The sequence below is a fragment of the Malassezia vespertilionis genome, chromosome 6 (assembly GCF_029542925.1).
Source record: "Malassezia vespertilionis chromosome 6, complete sequence".
Classification (NCBI taxonomy): Eukaryota; Fungi; Basidiomycota; class Malasseziomycetes; order Malasseziales; family Malasseziaceae; genus Malassezia; species Malassezia vespertilionis.
Genome location: NC_079252.1, coordinates 560,751 through 575,949, shown reverse-complemented (window position 1 = coordinate 575,949; position 15,199 = coordinate 560,751). Strand labels below are relative to the sequence as shown.

Genomic DNA, 15,199 nt, shown 5'->3' with positions numbered 1-15,199 from the left:
CTCCGGTTTCATGCAGTACGCTGCGCCTGCACCGAACGGTGTCAGTTTTATGCCGCCATGGGCTGGAATGCCTATGATGCCCGGCGTGCCAGAGCACCGCCCTTATAACCCTATGTATTCTTCAGGTGTGTACGCACAAACACTGCTGACGACAGATGCCTTTCATCCGCAGGCGCCCATGTATGGAGGAATGCCGATGCCATGGTCATTTCCTCCGTACGGCGGAGCGTCACCAGCGCAACCGTATTCGCCCGTTCCGGCCGTGCATTCTCCGCAGACTTTTGCGCACGAGGAACGTCGTGGAAAAGGTTATGGGCGAGGCGGTCGCGGCGGCCGGGGAAATGGGCGTGTGCCAAGGAACCGTCCCGCGAAAAGCGTGTATCAGCCAGACCCAAATGCCGAGCGGCCGGAGGACAGCAAGCCGTGTCGCACGCTGTTTGTGCGCAACATTGCATTCGAAGTGGGCAGCCACGAATTTAGATCCGAGTTTGCTTCGTTTGGTGAGATAAAGACGTGGTTTGATTTGATTCATCGACGTGGGCTTTTGTTTGTTACATATTTTGACATCCGTGCTGCAGAGAAGGCGAAAACGACGATGCATCGTAGATCCTTTTTTGGGCGAACCATCGATGTGCATTACAGTCTTCCCAAGGAAGAGGATCAGCAGCAGCATTGTGACCGCGAGAAGAATCAGGGCACACTTTTTTTGTTGGTCAGAGATGCACAGGAACCTATTGCAGACGACGCGCTTCGCGCACACTTTGGGCAGTTTGGCGACATTCGGGATATGAGAAAGTACAAAAATCAGGACCATACTCAGTTTGTGGAATACTGGGATAGTCGCGCTTGCATTGCTGCCAATGATGCCCTAAATAATACGGATTTTTTTGGCGGAAAACTGCAGCTAAAGTTTGCATGGGACTTGACCACTGTCGCGCTCGTCACCGATGCAAAGAATCGGAACGAGGCAAAAGCAGCAGCAGAAGCGTGTGCGCGCCATTCGGAAATGGACACGGCAGCTCAGCCCTGGGTCCGGCTGCCGGCACAAGGACATGACGCGATCCCAGCGCCCTCCGAGGACCGCCTGGAACAAGCACAAAAAGTACAGCAGCTTTTGGCTTCACTACATACGCACCCACCTACCGCAGAACACGACCCAGAAAGAGCAGCGCACATGGCACAGGACGAGCCTGCCTGTTTTTCTCCGGACTCGCCCAAGCACGCAAAGGATGCACAAGTGCAACGGGAAACACAGGATGCACAAAGCGCCTTGGCAGACTCGCTGGCTCCTTTGGAGATCCCTGCCGAGACGCCCGTGTCATGAGCATGAAATGTTGGCTGCTAACCATTAGTTTGCAAATATCCTAGTCCGTATTTCAACATTTTACAGCTGCCCGTGATACGGCGCAAAATATACCTTGGTTTCCTGTTGCGCAAACGTTTCGCCTCGCACGCACCACCTTCGTTTTCAGAATTTGTCACTCAATTTAGCCCCCGCGCGCACGTTTATTGAATCTGAAATGCGCGGACAAATACGGGCAACGGAGATAAGTCTATCCCCGCTTTTCCGACGGCTTAATATTCATCTTAGTTGGTCCAATAGAAGGTCTTTCGGATACTATTTCGTGCATACGCGTAAAATAGGCCAGCAGCACAGCCCAACTATGCACCCTATTGTGTGCGTCAAGAAATTCATCTTGTCTTTTACAGGTTTTTACAGATAGATCGTGCGAATAGGCGCATATTCATGCAAAAGATTATAACACATATCCAATTATGGTTTATACTGCATGGCATCGAGCTAAGCAAGCCCAGAATTCTAGGTTCCCCCTCTCTTGCGCTTTAAAACCCTTGGGATCAGAGCAGTGCTGTCGTGTTGCCTTTTCGTACACATACCAAAATATTGATTGAAATAGTGGGGAAGACCACACTATGCTTTATCAGCATTGCTCGAACCCAGATCTGCAGCAATGAATGGGCCACCTGATCGGAACGACGCGGTCGCTAATCGCGGTTCCAAGGTGAAGTGGACAGAAGACGAGACGAAAGCATTGGTCAAGGGCTGCAATAAGCATGGCGTCGGCAGCTGGGCTCAAATTTTATCCGACCCAGAATTACGGCTGTCTTTTGAGGGCCGCTCGCCTAGTGATCTAAAAGACTGGTTCCGGACGGGCGTTCCGGACTCATACCGCCAGATGCACTCCAATGCCAAGACATACCAGGGTAACCAATCTTGTGGGCGAGCACCAGGTGTCCGCAGCGTTTTTGAGAAAGGCAAAGCAAAGGAGCGAAATTTTTTCACGGTAGAGGAAGATGAAGCACTTTTGCAAGGCTACAGAAAACACGGCGCACACTGGGCCATCATTACCCGTGATCCCGTGTTTTTAAACCGGAGGCGATCCACCGACGTTCGCGACCGCTTCCGCAACGCATTTCCCGAGGAGTATGCGCGCGCTGGCTACAAACCGAGGCGAAAAGGGAAAAAGAGCACGCCCTCCAAAGTTTGCACCGAGAACAAGGAAGACGCGGCGCAACCCAACAAGGCTTCCACACATGCACCGTCGCCTTGCGTACCAGCACCCATCTCTGAGAATAGCACACCCCAGGAATTTTCTTTCAGCAATGCCTTGGTGAGCCCCAACTTGTGCCACTTCAGTGCCGACGGGACCATTGCGGAACATCAGCGGAGCATGGCTATAGCATCCGAGCCGGTAATGCAGTACAACTACATGCCGTGGCCAGATGCCATATTCAAACAAGTACATGGCGCCGCTTCTGTGCCGAATCCAACGTGTCCTACTCCCGCCTTTGGGTACAGTACCAGCACAGAAGAGTCTCTTTTACCATTGGCAAAGGATTGGCAAGTGCCGTTGGTAGCCATCGGTCCCGTTGCTTCTCAAAACGACCTGCCGTTCACAGAGCCTAATGCGCTGCAGAATGCTTGGATGGACATGGTCCTCTAGACGTATCGCACGCAATCTCACGCGCGGCCATTGCATCTTTGCAGGAATGTGTTCCGAGCCGGTGCATTTGCAAATGAACGAGCAGACGCATGCGTTGCTTTTAATGGATGGCAATGCAAAGTAATCGTTGCCTTCGCCATCCATGTCGAAAAGCGTGTTGCCAACGGACCACAAAGATACACTATATTGCGCTCGCCGTCGCATGCACTGCGCAATGGATAGAGAACCCCTTGGATCCATTGTTTATGTTTTTCGGGGGCGATGCAACGCCCACGAGCCACTCGGTTGCCCATCGCGCACCTTCCTCCCTGGTCGGACCATACCGATTGCCATACATAATTTGGTTTTTGGCCTGGCTTGGGACCTGGTCTCCGGGGGACACTGGCTGAATGGGCATGCAGCTAATGCTGCGAGCGTACATAATGAAGATAACACACTCGGATACACGGTATAATTTGTCACATCTTTTCACACATTTCTTCTTCTTCTTGGTGGCATTCTAGTCGATGCTGGGTATAGGTGTGCTACAGGTAATCAGTGTTCTCTTGAACTTTATTACCCGCCTTGCTGTGCTGCTGAAACAGACAGGCGAGCAGCTCGTCGGTGGACCCCATCAAGTCACCTCGCCGCGCCTCCAAGGAGAGTTTCTCCGCGTGCTGCAAATTGTGCGCCAAGAGCGCGGCGCTGTCCATAAAACCAGCGCTGGTATCGCCCTCGGCATAGAGCGACTGGCCACGCGAGGCTGTTGAGGCAACAATGTGCTGCTCGACGGTGTCCTTCACCATGTAGCAGAATACATTGGTGGCTCTTGTCTGTCCAATCCTATGCACGCGACCGATGGCCTGCAGCTCAAGCGCATGGTTCATAAGTGGCTCCAGCAAAAACAAATTGCTAGCAGCCAGCAGATTCAGGCCAGCAGACTGCATTTCGCTGTGCAATAACAGCACGTTCACGTCGGACCGCTGAAACATGTCGACAATCTCACCGGCGCGTTTGCTGCCGCCGCCTTGCAGGCGCAAGGAAGGAATTCCATTTGCACACAAACTCTCAGCGACCAAGTCGAGGCCGCGCGAAAAGGAGGAAAAAATGAGGCTCTTTTCTCCGGTCGTGTCGTGCAGGTAGACCAAGTGCTGGGACAAAAGGTCCAACTTGCTCCCGTATTGTCCTTTTGTCTGTTTTTGTTCGATGCGTGCGCGCAGTGCTGGATCCATCGCGCGATAGCGCCGAGCATCTACGCCTACAGGCCCTCTAGCAAGCACAGCGTCCTCCGAAGCACCTGACTCTTGACGGTACACAATGCGGTGAATGTCACGCATGCTAATGGCCGTTTTGCAGTAAGGGCATACGCGTCGCCCTTTAGCCATCCACGCATGGAAGCACACCTCGCAGCAGATATGGCCGCACGCATTGGTCAGAATCCCTGTTTCCATCGGATTGGTACAGATGAAGCATTGTCGCGTCTCGTCGTTGCCCGTTTGGATCCGCTCCAAGTGCTGCAAGTAGCGCAAGCGGCCTTCAAAAGCACCGATCCGTTGGCACATGGCAAGTTCCTGCTCCATCGCCGCATGAATGCTTTTCACCGCGCCGTCCTCCATGACGGGGTCCTGGACTTGGTCGGAGAGCTCTTGGATTTGTTTAAAGTAGAGGCTGCGAGCGTTGAAGAGGACTTGGAAGTGTGCCTGCTCTTTGCGTAAACGTTCCAACGCCTGCGTCTGTTCGCGCAGCGTGCGCTGCATGGTCGTGTATGCGGATGACAACAGTGCAACTTCTTCTGCGCGTGTCGAGGCATCGCGCACTTCGCGCATGTTGGCAAGGATGTCTGCGAGCGACAAGGCGCCAGGCTGGAGTGCGACGCGCTTTTGCTCCGCTTCGAGGCGCAGAAAGTGGTGCAGCTGTGCCTTTTGTACTTGCTTGATCTCGTCCTCTTCTTCCTGCTCCTCTTCCACATTCAGCTGCAGACGGCGGTGCTTGATAGAGCGGTGGTTTCGGTCCAGCTCCGCAAACAATTGCGGCCGGGCGGTGGAGCCAAGCGCAATACGGCCTGTGAGAAGCTCTTCTCGCTGCGCAAGCAACGGGCGGTACATTTCCATCAACGTCTCCGCCTCGGTCTGTGCGTCTAAATTTTCCGCATACACGTCGTCATTCTCGCGCTCCTTGTCTACTTCACGATTCACCGGCTTGGACAGGCGCTCGAGCATCTGCGCACGCCACTCCAGCGTGAGTTTCGCATGCTGCCGCAGCATTGCCAAGCGTTCCGCAGCCATATCCAGCATGCTGCGGTGGAGTACGCTTGGCACCGGCACCGACGGCGACAACTCAGCCAGAGAAACGCCGGGCTGCTGCTGTAGCACACGCACACTTTGCTCGACGGCGTCGCGTGCGTCGGTAAGAAGCACATGCCGGGTGGCTTCGGCTGCAGCGTACGCTGCATCTTCCAGCGCGCGCAATGAGGAGTGTGCGTCTGTGTCGGCGTGTTTGCTTTCCCCGATAGCCTCGCCCCTTTGGAAGTAGCAGTGCCCAGAAAACTGCTGCGCCCTGTGTTGAATTTGTAGCCAGTGGCGCAGCCGATTGCGGATCGTCACGACATGCTGCAAGCGCGCCTTGAGTTTCTCACGCGGCGCATCCGGCGCATGCATCCAGTCGTGCCCCGCCGCCTTGGCCTCGTACGTTGCTTCGCGCAGGAGTTCTTCCTGGGTAAAGTGGTACAAGGGCCCTTTGCTGTGCGCCTCCTCCAGCTCGCGCTCGAGCTCGATAATTTGTGCCTTGACCTCGGGCAGCAGCATCTCCAGCTGCTCGTGCGCGACGGCCAAGCGCCCCTCGGAGAGGATTCGCTGCAGAAAGACGGCCTCTGTTGAGCGCTGATGCGACAAAAGCGCCTCTTTGCATGGTTTTTCATCCGAATCCCACTCTTCTTTGGGCGCAAACAAAAGCACTGCGGCACGGTAGATGCGTTTGAGTGCGAGATTGTGCCGCATGGTCATGAGCTCCGCACGCGTGCTCTCGAGCATCATGACCAGCACTTGGTCGATGCTGCGCAGGTTGACCAAGCTGTGGCCTCCGCCGCTTTCTGCACCTAGCGTATGCCCACGAAGCGCTACTTGTGGGTGCGTACACGCCTGTCGAAGCCGCAAGAGTTGCGCGCGGAGTACAGCCGTGTCAAGCTGCCAATCGTCCAACTGCGGCGCGCCTTCTTCGTCCATGCCCAGCGCTTCCAGGCTCTCAATCCACACGTCACGGTAAAATGCGGCTTCCGTGTAGGTAAAGTCGACCGGAACAAGACTGCGTGTCTGCGGCGGGAGGACCATTTCATGGGCAATGTCGGCCTTGGTATGTCGAATTCCAACCATGCCCAACACACGCGCCAAATGCGGCGCAAGCGGCGGCGAAAGCACACGCTGCCAATCTCTGCGGGGCAAGGCTGGATGTACAACGGCCATAAAGCAGAGACACGCGCGCAAATCGTCGAGTCTGCGCACAGGCGTTCCAGATACGGCAATGCTTGCACGCCTACGAATCAGCGCAATCGTCTGGGCGGCATTGCCGCCCACCAGCTGCACTTCGTCCATCACCACACGCAAAAACTCGATCTGGACGAGGGGGCTGCGTGGACGCTCGTACTTGGCCGGTGTGCGCAGCTGGCGCACAGAGCCTTTTTTTGACACATTGAGTTCTCGCGCAAGGGTATCAAAAGAAAGCACGAGCACATCTATTTCCTTGGCCCAGTCGGTCCACGCAGCGTGCCCCGATGTTTTCAAGTCGCGCTCAACCTGCTTGTGCCCGGTGAAGGAATAGACTCGCAGCGACGGTGCATGCCTTGCTATCTCGTCGATCCATTGCCTGCGCAGCGTCTCTGGCGCAACAATCATGGTCGTACCCACGGGCTGCACTTCGATCTCGTTCTCTGTGTCCCAGTACGGCGCACACAAACTGCGAGCGGGTTCAGCGCGCTCGAGGAGAAGTGCAAGAATCTCGACCGTTTTCCCAAGACCCATTTCTTCCGAGAGCATCGCCGCACGTACATCCTGCATCGCCAAAGCCACACTGTCCGTCAGCATGCCGCTCAGGACGTGAAAGTAGCATGGCGGCTCGGTTTCTACTTTGATCCACCACGGCCCACACTCCGACTGCAAAACCTTGCGCGCGCTGGGATCTGCCTCGCGCTCAAGGAGAAATGCTACAGACCTGCGCTGAAACGGCAGCAAGGTGGGATGCAGGAACCGCGGCTGTAATGCCTCGGGCATCTGTGTATCAGAATTCCGCTCGCGTGCACACAGGCTTGCATATACAAGGCTCGCACTGTTCGTGTCCATGGGTGAAGGCTCTGCGCGCGTAAACAGCGCCAACATCCTATCGGTCGTTGAAAGGGGGTATGCACGATTGAATGCGCGCGGTAGAAGAAATACGTCCACATCAAGGCTCGCGTACATGTGCTTTTCCCGCCGGAACGATATCGCGGCATACACACCGACAATGTGCTCCGCTTCCAATGCAAGTGCGCTGGGCACCCATGCATCCGCAACGGGGAGCGTCATCATGTACTGGTCCTGTGCATAGACGTCGACCAGCGTCGCATGCCACGACGAAATATGCGTGCCAGGCACGGTACGCGCAGCACGGTCCGTTACGAGAGAGAGGCGCACCGTATCCCGGGCTCCATCCATTGCATCGAGTACTGCGGCGTGCTCGAGCGCCTCGACGGCAAAATTCCAACACGCGTGCATACACCGTCGGCCGCTCTCGAGCGCATCATGCGGCCGTTTTTTGCCGAGCGACGCTGCGGGATCGACGAAAAAACGTGTTGCAAATCCCTCTACTACATCTGCATGCGCCGCGTCCTTTATCGACGCCACTTGCACGATGCGTAGCGTCGCGTGGCGCATGGACCGCGTGGAGAAACGCTCGCGGCGCACCACTGTGTGCACGTGACGAAAAGTGACGGAGGCGGCCGGCCCGACTGCGGCTTTTCTGCCCTCTCTGTCAAGGATACCATGACCCTTCTTACAGGCGCATTTCGTGTTGCTGCTGCATCTACCGGTGCGCGCGCAATGCTCATGAAGCGTGCTGCACCTCTTGCTGTGCAAGTACGTGCCTACTCGGATGATGCCGAGTCTTTTGAAGACATCAACAGCCGTTTTTTGCGGTTTTTTGACAATGTGCAGGACGATTTCGAGTTGCAGCGCGGCTTGAACAATGTGTTTGGCTACGATCTTGTCCCGTCTCCCGAGGTGATCGAGAGTGCTCTTCGTGCGAGCAGGCGCCTGAACGACTTTGCGCTTGCCGTGCGTATTTTCGAAGGTATCAAGTTCAAGGTCGACACCTCGGAGCAGTACAAACAATACGTTGACGCGCTTGCGTCTGTCCGCGAAGAGCTGCAGATTCCGCTAAAGGAAGAGCTCTTCACCTCTTCGTAAATCATACGGTTGCCCTCACTACTTGATAGTCACGGCACGTTGCTCGGCATCGTAGCATACCTATTCTCGCCTGCTTGTCAATGCATACGATTGCTATTGCACGTCTCTATAGCTTGGTCAGCTTCTTTTCCAGTGCCAAAAACGCGGCCATGCTCGAATCCTTTATGCCCGACTCTTTGTCTGCACCCGCTTCGGTGTCCAGCGGGAATCGGCCCAATGAAGTGTCCCACTCACTGCGCTGCAGCGGCGGATCCAAGTTGAATAGCTTTTCGCGCACGCCCACCATCTCCTCCTTGTACTCGGCCAAATCATCCGCGTACAGATTATACACACAGTTTACGCAACCTATTTGTCAGCAGGCAAAAAAAGCGCACCCGACATGCAGCAATCCTCTTCGCCCGGCGGTGTCGGGCGGTGAGGTACTTTGATTCCGCGGACACTAATGTGGTCAGGCTGCACAATCGGTCCGTGTGCATCGATAGAAGCGCCCTCGCTGTCTTTTTGCTCCAGCTCCGCTTTCCGCGGCTCCCACGGACGGCGCAAATGTCCCCAGCGCTCGCGTAGATCCACCGCAGTATAAGGATACTGCGGCGCGCCTTTCCAGTGCCGTGCCGTAGTATGCAATTCGCGACGCAACGGCGTCGTATGCAGCGAACGCACATGTACCTTGCCTGGAAGAGGGGGCGGTGCCGTGCTTCCTGTCGCAAATACATAGTCCTTCGTCACATGCCCAAACAAATTGCGGCAGTCCACATTCGCACAGAGACGAGCACACAAGAGGAACGCGCCGCTGAGCTTGCGATTGAGTGAGTAGGTTTCCTGTGGCGGCGGCTTGTGCCGCTCGCGCAGCATCACCGGCACTTGTGCGCGGACGCGATCCGTGATGGTCTGGTTCGCGAATGGGTACGGCACAGGCGCGTTCTGGCTGAATGGCTCGCCGAGCGCCAGCATAGACTCGACGTGTGCATTGATCATGCTCTGCGGCTCGTCTCCAGTGAGGTACCCAATCGCGACACTCCACTGCTCGCACGCTTTCCGGTCGCCCGAAACAGCGGCGCGCAAGAGGCAGAGCCACATATCCATAAAGTCGTGGGTATACGTGCGCGTCGCGCCGAAATCAATCAGCTCAATCGTCCCGCGAGACGCATTGTACAGAAAGTTGGACCAGTTGGGGTCCGTCTGCATCAGGCGCCACTGAAACAGCTCGCGCAAACTGAGCTCCATGACGGTCTGCGCAATCTTGTCGCGCTGTTCTTGGTCGAGATCGCCTACCAGAGAAAGGGGCTTGCCGCGCATGAATTCAGTGGTGAGAACGCGCGGCGTGGACAATGCATCGACGACGCGCGGCGCGTCGAGCGCAAGTCGCGCAGGGTCGCGTTTGATGGCTGCTGTGTACGCGCGGAACCGGCGGCCCATCTCGGCCTCGCGCGTGTAGTCGCACTCTTCCTCGAGCTCTTTTTGGAGGACGCGCACAGAGCTTTCCAAAAAGAGACCTTTGGGAAGCAAGGACGAGGCCATAAAGAGCCACTTTATGTTGGACAGATCAGAGCTGATCGACTCTGCAATCCCAGGAAACTGCACCTTGACTGCCACTCGCTGGCCTGCAAGCTCCGGCATGCTGGGAAAAGGATCGGCAAGCACGGCGCTGTGCACTTGCCCAATTGACGCTGCTGCAAAAGGACGCTCGTCAAAAGACGCAAAGTTAGCGCGCCAGTCTTCGCCCAACTCCTGCTGCAGTACGCGATGCAATTGCCATGCAGGCATGTAATGGGCGCTGTTCTGGACACGTAGGAGCACTTCTTCTACTTGGGGCGGGAGCATCGTGCTGTCTTGGATGCTTAGAAACTGGCCAAGTTTCAGCGCCGCACCACGCATCGTGCTGAGCTTGTCGACCAAGCGGTTCACGTTCGCGGCGGATAGGAAAACTTGCTCTGTGTCGGCTGCGCCTGCTGCGCGGCGTACGTAGGCGCTAGCGGAGCCCATAGCAAGGCCCGCACCAAGACTGCCGTAGTGAAGTAGGCGGCCGATGCGCGACGACGGGACGCGTGCAGCGCGCAGTGGCGCGCCGCGCGACGCTTCCGCAGCGTCGTATTCGGAAAAGAGCGTGGCGTCTGTTTCTCCAGGTACCATGCGCATTTTTTCTGCTGTCGGCACTTGGATGGATGCTGGCACGGGTGCTGCTGCGTTCAGCGTCGCCTCAGTGGGAAGTGCAATACGCTGTGGCGTTGGCTCGTCTGCCTGGTCAAGGAACTGCGCGGGCGCGCGGCTTTGCTCACGCGGCGCATCGTTCGACTTTTGTGTCACCTGCTCGACTTTTACGTCTGCAATGTCCACAGTGTCTTCTACTGCATCCTTCGCCGCAGCATCCGTCGCGGCAATATCCTTTGCAAGCGCGTGTGCCGTTGGCCGCGGCGTTTGCGGCATTCCTGCCCCGTGCGCCGATCGCTGCGACGGCCATGGCGTCGGCGTTTGCGCCGTTTGCACCGGCCGCTCACACGCTATACGTACGGCCATACGTGCTGCGGAATCCACTATGACCGCGAGGTCGGACCATGTTGTGCCAGGCTTCCGCGCTCGCCACATGGACGATCTTCTTGCGAGGTGCGAGCACGACGCAAAATGCGGGTACGCGGAAAGTCATTTACAATGACCTAATTGGTCATCTAAAGATGTCATTGTTCGCAGGGCGGCGATACACTGGTGCGGTGCCAAGCCATAGTTGACCTAATAGGCTATTTGCAGTGTTGGTGCAAAACGCCGCGCGCCGCAAAGTAGGGTGCCACCGTGCAAAGGCGGTCCTTGAAGACTATAAGAACGGACTGGAGCGGCGCTCATACCTTACCCAACAACTAAAACAAAACTACTATGCTACAACAAGTCTCACGCCGAGTCGTACAACAAGTATACGCTGCTGAGCAGCACGAAGGTGTCAATGTCATTGTCCGTCGTGCGCTTGGCAACCGCGAGCTGCGCAACCTGTCTCCCTTCCTCATGCTCGACGAGTTCAACGTCGGCGAGGGCTCTGGCTTTGCGGACCATCCCCACCGCGGCCAGACGACAGTGACCTACATGCTCGAAGGGTACATGCAGCACGAAGACTTTGCAGGGCACAAAGGCAACATTGGCCCCGGCGATGTCCAATGGATGATGGTCGGCAAGGGTATCATGCACGCCGAGATTCCCAAGCACCGCGACGAGAAGGGCAACAAGCTCCCTTCGCCGCACGGTCTCCAGCTCTGGATCGACTTGCCGCCAGAAGCGAAGAAGGCCGACCCGTCTTACCAAGAATTTGTCGGCGCGAATCTTCCGTCGGCTACCCCGCGTTCGGACGAGCCCGCTGAGCGCGAAGGCAAGGGCTGGCACGTCAAGGTTGTCTCTGGTGTGAGCCATGGCGTCAAGTCGCCGCTCAAGCTCCCGCAAAACGGCGGCTGCTACTATATGGACGTGCGCCTCGAGCCTGGAGGATGGATTTTCCAGGATATTCCGCACGGCTGGAACGCCTTTGTCTATGGCATGGACGGCCAAGTTAAGATTGGAGACTCGGACAAGATCTTTGATGCACACAACACGCTGGTTCTCTCGAACCCTGCACTGCATTCCGAGACAACCGACGAGGCCAAGCACGTTCTGAGCAACACCGATGGCGTCCGCATCGAGAACCTGAGCCAGGACAAGCACGCACACGTGTTTGTGATTGCCGGTGAACCCATGACGCACGAAGTCGTACAGTACGGTCCATTTGTGATGTCCTCGAGGAAAGAGGTGTACGAGGCCATTGAGGATTTCCAAAATGCACGCAACGGCTTTGAGCGCGCGGCAAACTGGCAGTCTGATATTGCCAAGACCCTGCGCCACTGAAAAGAAGCGAGAAGCTCGCACCTCTAAGATTGGTAGCGCCTTGTGTCCGTAAATAGTCAACCCGTACCCAAAAAGCTTGTATTGTATGCGCTTACGCTCCGTCTGGAATGCGTGCTCATTTCGCGCGCTTGGTTGCAACATGCTTTTGTATCGCTATTGCTATCATCACTATGCATTCCGTCCGAGTCTGTCCAAAGCACGCGCGCCTTGCTCGAACCACTCTTCGCGGCTGATCCAGAATGCGTCGCGCGATTTCATAATATCCGCAAGGACAGCACCGCCCAAAAACACCATATGCTTTCGCCTAGGCGGGTCCTCAATCCGGATCTTGAAGTTTTTCAAACGCGCACCATCCCCTTGCAGGACACGTGAGAGGTACAATTGCTTCATTTCCTTCTCCAAGCGGCTCGGCAGGCCAGGGTACATACTCGAGCCACCCGAGAGCACGATGTGCTTGTACAGCTCGGGACGCACATCAACTGCAGCCTGCTGGATGGTCTGAAAGAGCATCTCGGACACTCCGGGCTGCTCCAGCCCAACCAAGTGCGGCTGGAAGAGGCACTCGGGTGCCTCGAATCGTTCCGACCCCACCTTGATCACACGGCCGTCCGGAAGCGTATAGGACTCAACCAGCACAGTCGTGTCATTGGCAAGCCGCTTGTCCAAGTCGAGATCATAGCTCACATAGCACAATTTCTCCTTGATCTGCCGCACCGTCTCAAAGTCTGCAGTACGGTTAAATGCATACCCACGCAAGAGCAGCAGCTTGATCAGGTGCCGCGTCACGTCGCGCCCTGCAATATCAAGGCGGCGCGTAAGGTGAGGCATTGCGTACCCCTCATAGACAGGCACAATGTGCGTAACGCCGTCGCCACTGTCCACAACGACACCCGTCTGCAGACCCTGGGCGTACAGCGTAAGCACTGCCTGGATCGCGACATAGACACCATCGAACCCGTACTCTTCAAACATGATCCGGCACATTTCTGCGCGGTTATTTTTAGGATTCATCGGCGGCTCAGTGAGCAAAACCTTGCGTCCTCTTGGGTCGACGCGCAACTTTTCGTCAAACGTGTAGTTCCACACATGGCGCATATCTTCAAAGTCACGCACAATACCATGCTCCATCGGCTGCGTAACCTGCAGATGAGTGCGCACCGCTTCTGCCTCGTCGCCGACCATTATGTCCTTGATCTGCACACCTTGCTCCGAGATGGCGTCGCGCTCCTCGGTGCGCAGAATCGGGCGTCCGACAATCGAGGGGAAGACATGGTCGGGGAAATTCGAGCCGGCGTACCCTACTTTGACAAACTGGTGTTAGCGCTGCGCACACGCACCCCTGTGCCGTTGTCCACCACAATCGGCCGTGAATCGTCCATCGTGCGGAGCAAGCACTGGCCGTCGGCGGCGCTGGGACCGAGGCACGTGGAGGCACGTGATGCGCCGGCGGCGGCCGCACGACTTGGCGTCGGCCATGTCGGAAGATGGGCTCGATGAGGAGCTTATTGCGCTGGTAGATGAAGGTGCGTCGAGTCCGCCGTCGCGCGGCGCGTTGCATCAAGCTTCGAGGTCTGGGAGACCTGCCCCCCAACTGGACGACTCGAGCGATGACGAAGGCGACGCAGTAGAGACGTATCCACTCGAAGGGATCTACAAGCATGAAGAGGATCGCGAGTGGCTCCTCGGCATGAACGAGCTGGACCGTGAAGAGGTGCTTGCACAGCGTCGGGATGCCATATCGAAGCGGCACCAGCAGGCCCAGCTGGCCGCAATGGTGCGCTCGCAACAGGCCGCGGCTGGGAAATCGCGCCAGTCCAAGTCGAGCGATGTTGATCGCGCCAAGCGGCACAAGCGCTCGCACGAGGACGCGCGCAAAGAGCTTGAGGATTTGGATGACCCGTTTGCCGAGTCAGAAGACGACGTTTTTCGCGAGTCCGACTCGGAGGAAGAGGCGCCCGTCTCGACCAAAGCCGCAAAGCTCTCCGAGCTGCGCAAAAAGCGCACAGAGCGCCAGCGCCGACGTGCGCCGAGCGACGACGATGAGCCCCGGAGAAAGACCCGGCGCAGCCGCGCGCGCAGTGACTCGGACTCTGCATACGGTTCCGATTCCGACTACGAGGCACGCACCTTTGTGCGTCACAGCCGCACTAGCGAGCACCCCGTATTGCTCGCTGCATCTGACGAGCCGCCCTCCCTGGAGCTGTTGAATGCGATCAAACTTGGTCGGGATCAGCTGGAGCGCCTCGTGTTTATGCCCAATGCGCGCGACCGGATCCGTGGCTGCTTTGTCCGCTGCTCTTGGGGAATGCGCGAAAAACCACAAGGCGGGAAAGAGCCTATATACCGAGTCCACCAAATCACAGATGTACAGGAGCGTGAGAAGTGCTATGATGTGAGCAACGACGGTTCAGGCCGGTACTTTAACACCTACCTCACCTTCCGGTGGAACGGCAAGGACCACACGGTCGATTTGCGACCGATCAGTACACAGCCCATCAGCGACTCGGAGCGCGCGCGATGGGTCGCAGCGCAAAATGGAAACCGTGTCAAATTTCCCGAGGTATGGGCCGTGCAGGACAAGCAGCGCCAGCTCGAAGAGACGTTATCTGCGTCGCTTACGGAGGAGGATGTAAAGGCCATGGTGCTCAAAAAGCGTGCTCTGCGCTCCGCCGCAGAAGCGAGCGGTGCACAACGGCCGCGATCCGCGCCGTCGCCCGTTTCCAACGTGCGCTACGACGAGCACGCCATGGCGCAGATCAACGAACGCAACCGCCGCGAGGACCGCGAGCGGATCCAAGGGGCCGAGCGCCGGGCGCAGCAGCTGAAGCGCGCCGCGTCCAAAGCCAAGGAAACGGTGCCGCGCCCCGATGCAGCCGCCGCCGTTTCCTCTGCACTCGCCGACGCACCGAGCGGCACGGCGGTCGTGGCAAACATAGATATCGATTTGGGCGATTTCTAATAGTACAG

General features: G+C 57.0%; 8 protein-coding genes across 8 annotated transcripts; 5 read left to right on the top strand and 3 right to left on the bottom strand.

Annotated features, from left to right (window-relative positions):
• Positions 1 to 10: 10 nt before the first annotated feature.
• MVES1_003172 (uncharacterized protein) lies at positions 11 to 1,324 on the top strand (the record flags this gene model as incomplete). Its single annotated transcript, XM_056207987.1, has 1 exon — positions 11 to 1,324. One exon carries the CDS (start codon positions 11 to 13, stop codon positions 1,322 to 1,324), a length of 1,314 nt encoding a protein of 437 aa, XP_056063962.1.
• Positions 1,325 to 1,970: 646 nt separating this feature from the next.
• Positions 1,971 to 2,963, top strand: MVES1_003171 (uncharacterized protein; the record flags this gene model as incomplete). Its single annotated transcript, XM_056207986.1, has 1 exon — positions 1,971 to 2,963. The coding sequence occupies one exon, from the start codon at positions 1,971 to 1,973 to the stop codon at positions 2,961 to 2,963; it is 993 nt and encodes a 330-aa protein (XP_056063961.1).
• Positions 2,964 to 3,487: 524 nt separating this feature from the next.
• Positions 3,488 to 7,843, bottom strand: MVES1_003170 (RING-type E3 ubiquitin transferase; the record flags this gene model as incomplete). Its single annotated transcript, XM_056207985.1, has 1 exon — positions 3,488 to 7,843. One exon carries the CDS (start codon positions 7,841 to 7,843, stop codon positions 3,488 to 3,490), a length of 4,356 nt encoding a protein of 1,451 aa, XP_056063960.1.
• A 108-nt stretch (positions 7,844 to 7,951) lies between these two features.
• On the top strand, positions 7,952 to 8,374 carry COX6 (Cytochrome c oxidase subunit 6; the record flags this gene model as incomplete). Its single annotated transcript, XM_056207984.1, has 1 exon — positions 7,952 to 8,374. One exon carries the CDS (start codon positions 7,952 to 7,954, stop codon positions 8,372 to 8,374), a length of 423 nt encoding a protein of 140 aa, XP_056063959.1.
• Positions 8,375 to 8,480: 106 nt separating this feature from the next.
• On the bottom strand, positions 8,481 to 10,798 carry MVES1_003168 (uncharacterized protein; the record flags this gene model as incomplete). The annotated part of the gene is made up of 2 exons (XM_056207983.1): positions 8,481 to 8,719; positions 8,749 to 10,798. The coding sequence occupies 2 exons, from the start codon at positions 10,796 to 10,798 to the stop codon at positions 8,481 to 8,483; spliced, it is 2,289 nt and encodes a 762-aa protein (XP_056063958.1).
• Positions 10,799 to 11,239: 441 nt separating this feature from the next.
• On the top strand, positions 11,240 to 12,232 carry MVES1_003167 (uncharacterized protein; the record flags this gene model as incomplete). Its single annotated transcript, XM_056207982.1, has 1 exon — positions 11,240 to 12,232. One exon carries the CDS (start codon positions 11,240 to 11,242, stop codon positions 12,230 to 12,232), a length of 993 nt encoding a protein of 330 aa, XP_056063957.1.
• A 168-nt stretch (positions 12,233 to 12,400) lies between these two features.
• On the bottom strand, positions 12,401 to 13,611 carry ARP2 (Arp2/3 complex subunit, actin nucleation center; the record flags this gene model as incomplete). Its single annotated transcript, XM_056207981.1, has 2 exons — positions 12,401 to 13,543; positions 13,570 to 13,611. 2 exons carry the CDS (start codon positions 13,609 to 13,611, stop codon positions 12,401 to 12,403), a joined length of 1,185 nt encoding a protein of 394 aa, XP_056063956.1.
• A 95-nt stretch (positions 13,612 to 13,706) lies between these two features.
• On the top strand, positions 13,707 to 15,191 carry RTF1 (RNA polymerase-associated protein rtf1; the record flags this gene model as incomplete). Its single annotated transcript, XM_056207980.1, has 1 exon — positions 13,707 to 15,191. One exon carries the CDS (start codon positions 13,707 to 13,709, stop codon positions 15,189 to 15,191), a length of 1,485 nt encoding a protein of 494 aa, XP_056063955.1.
• Between the last annotated feature and the right edge of the window lie 8 nt (positions 15,192 to 15,199).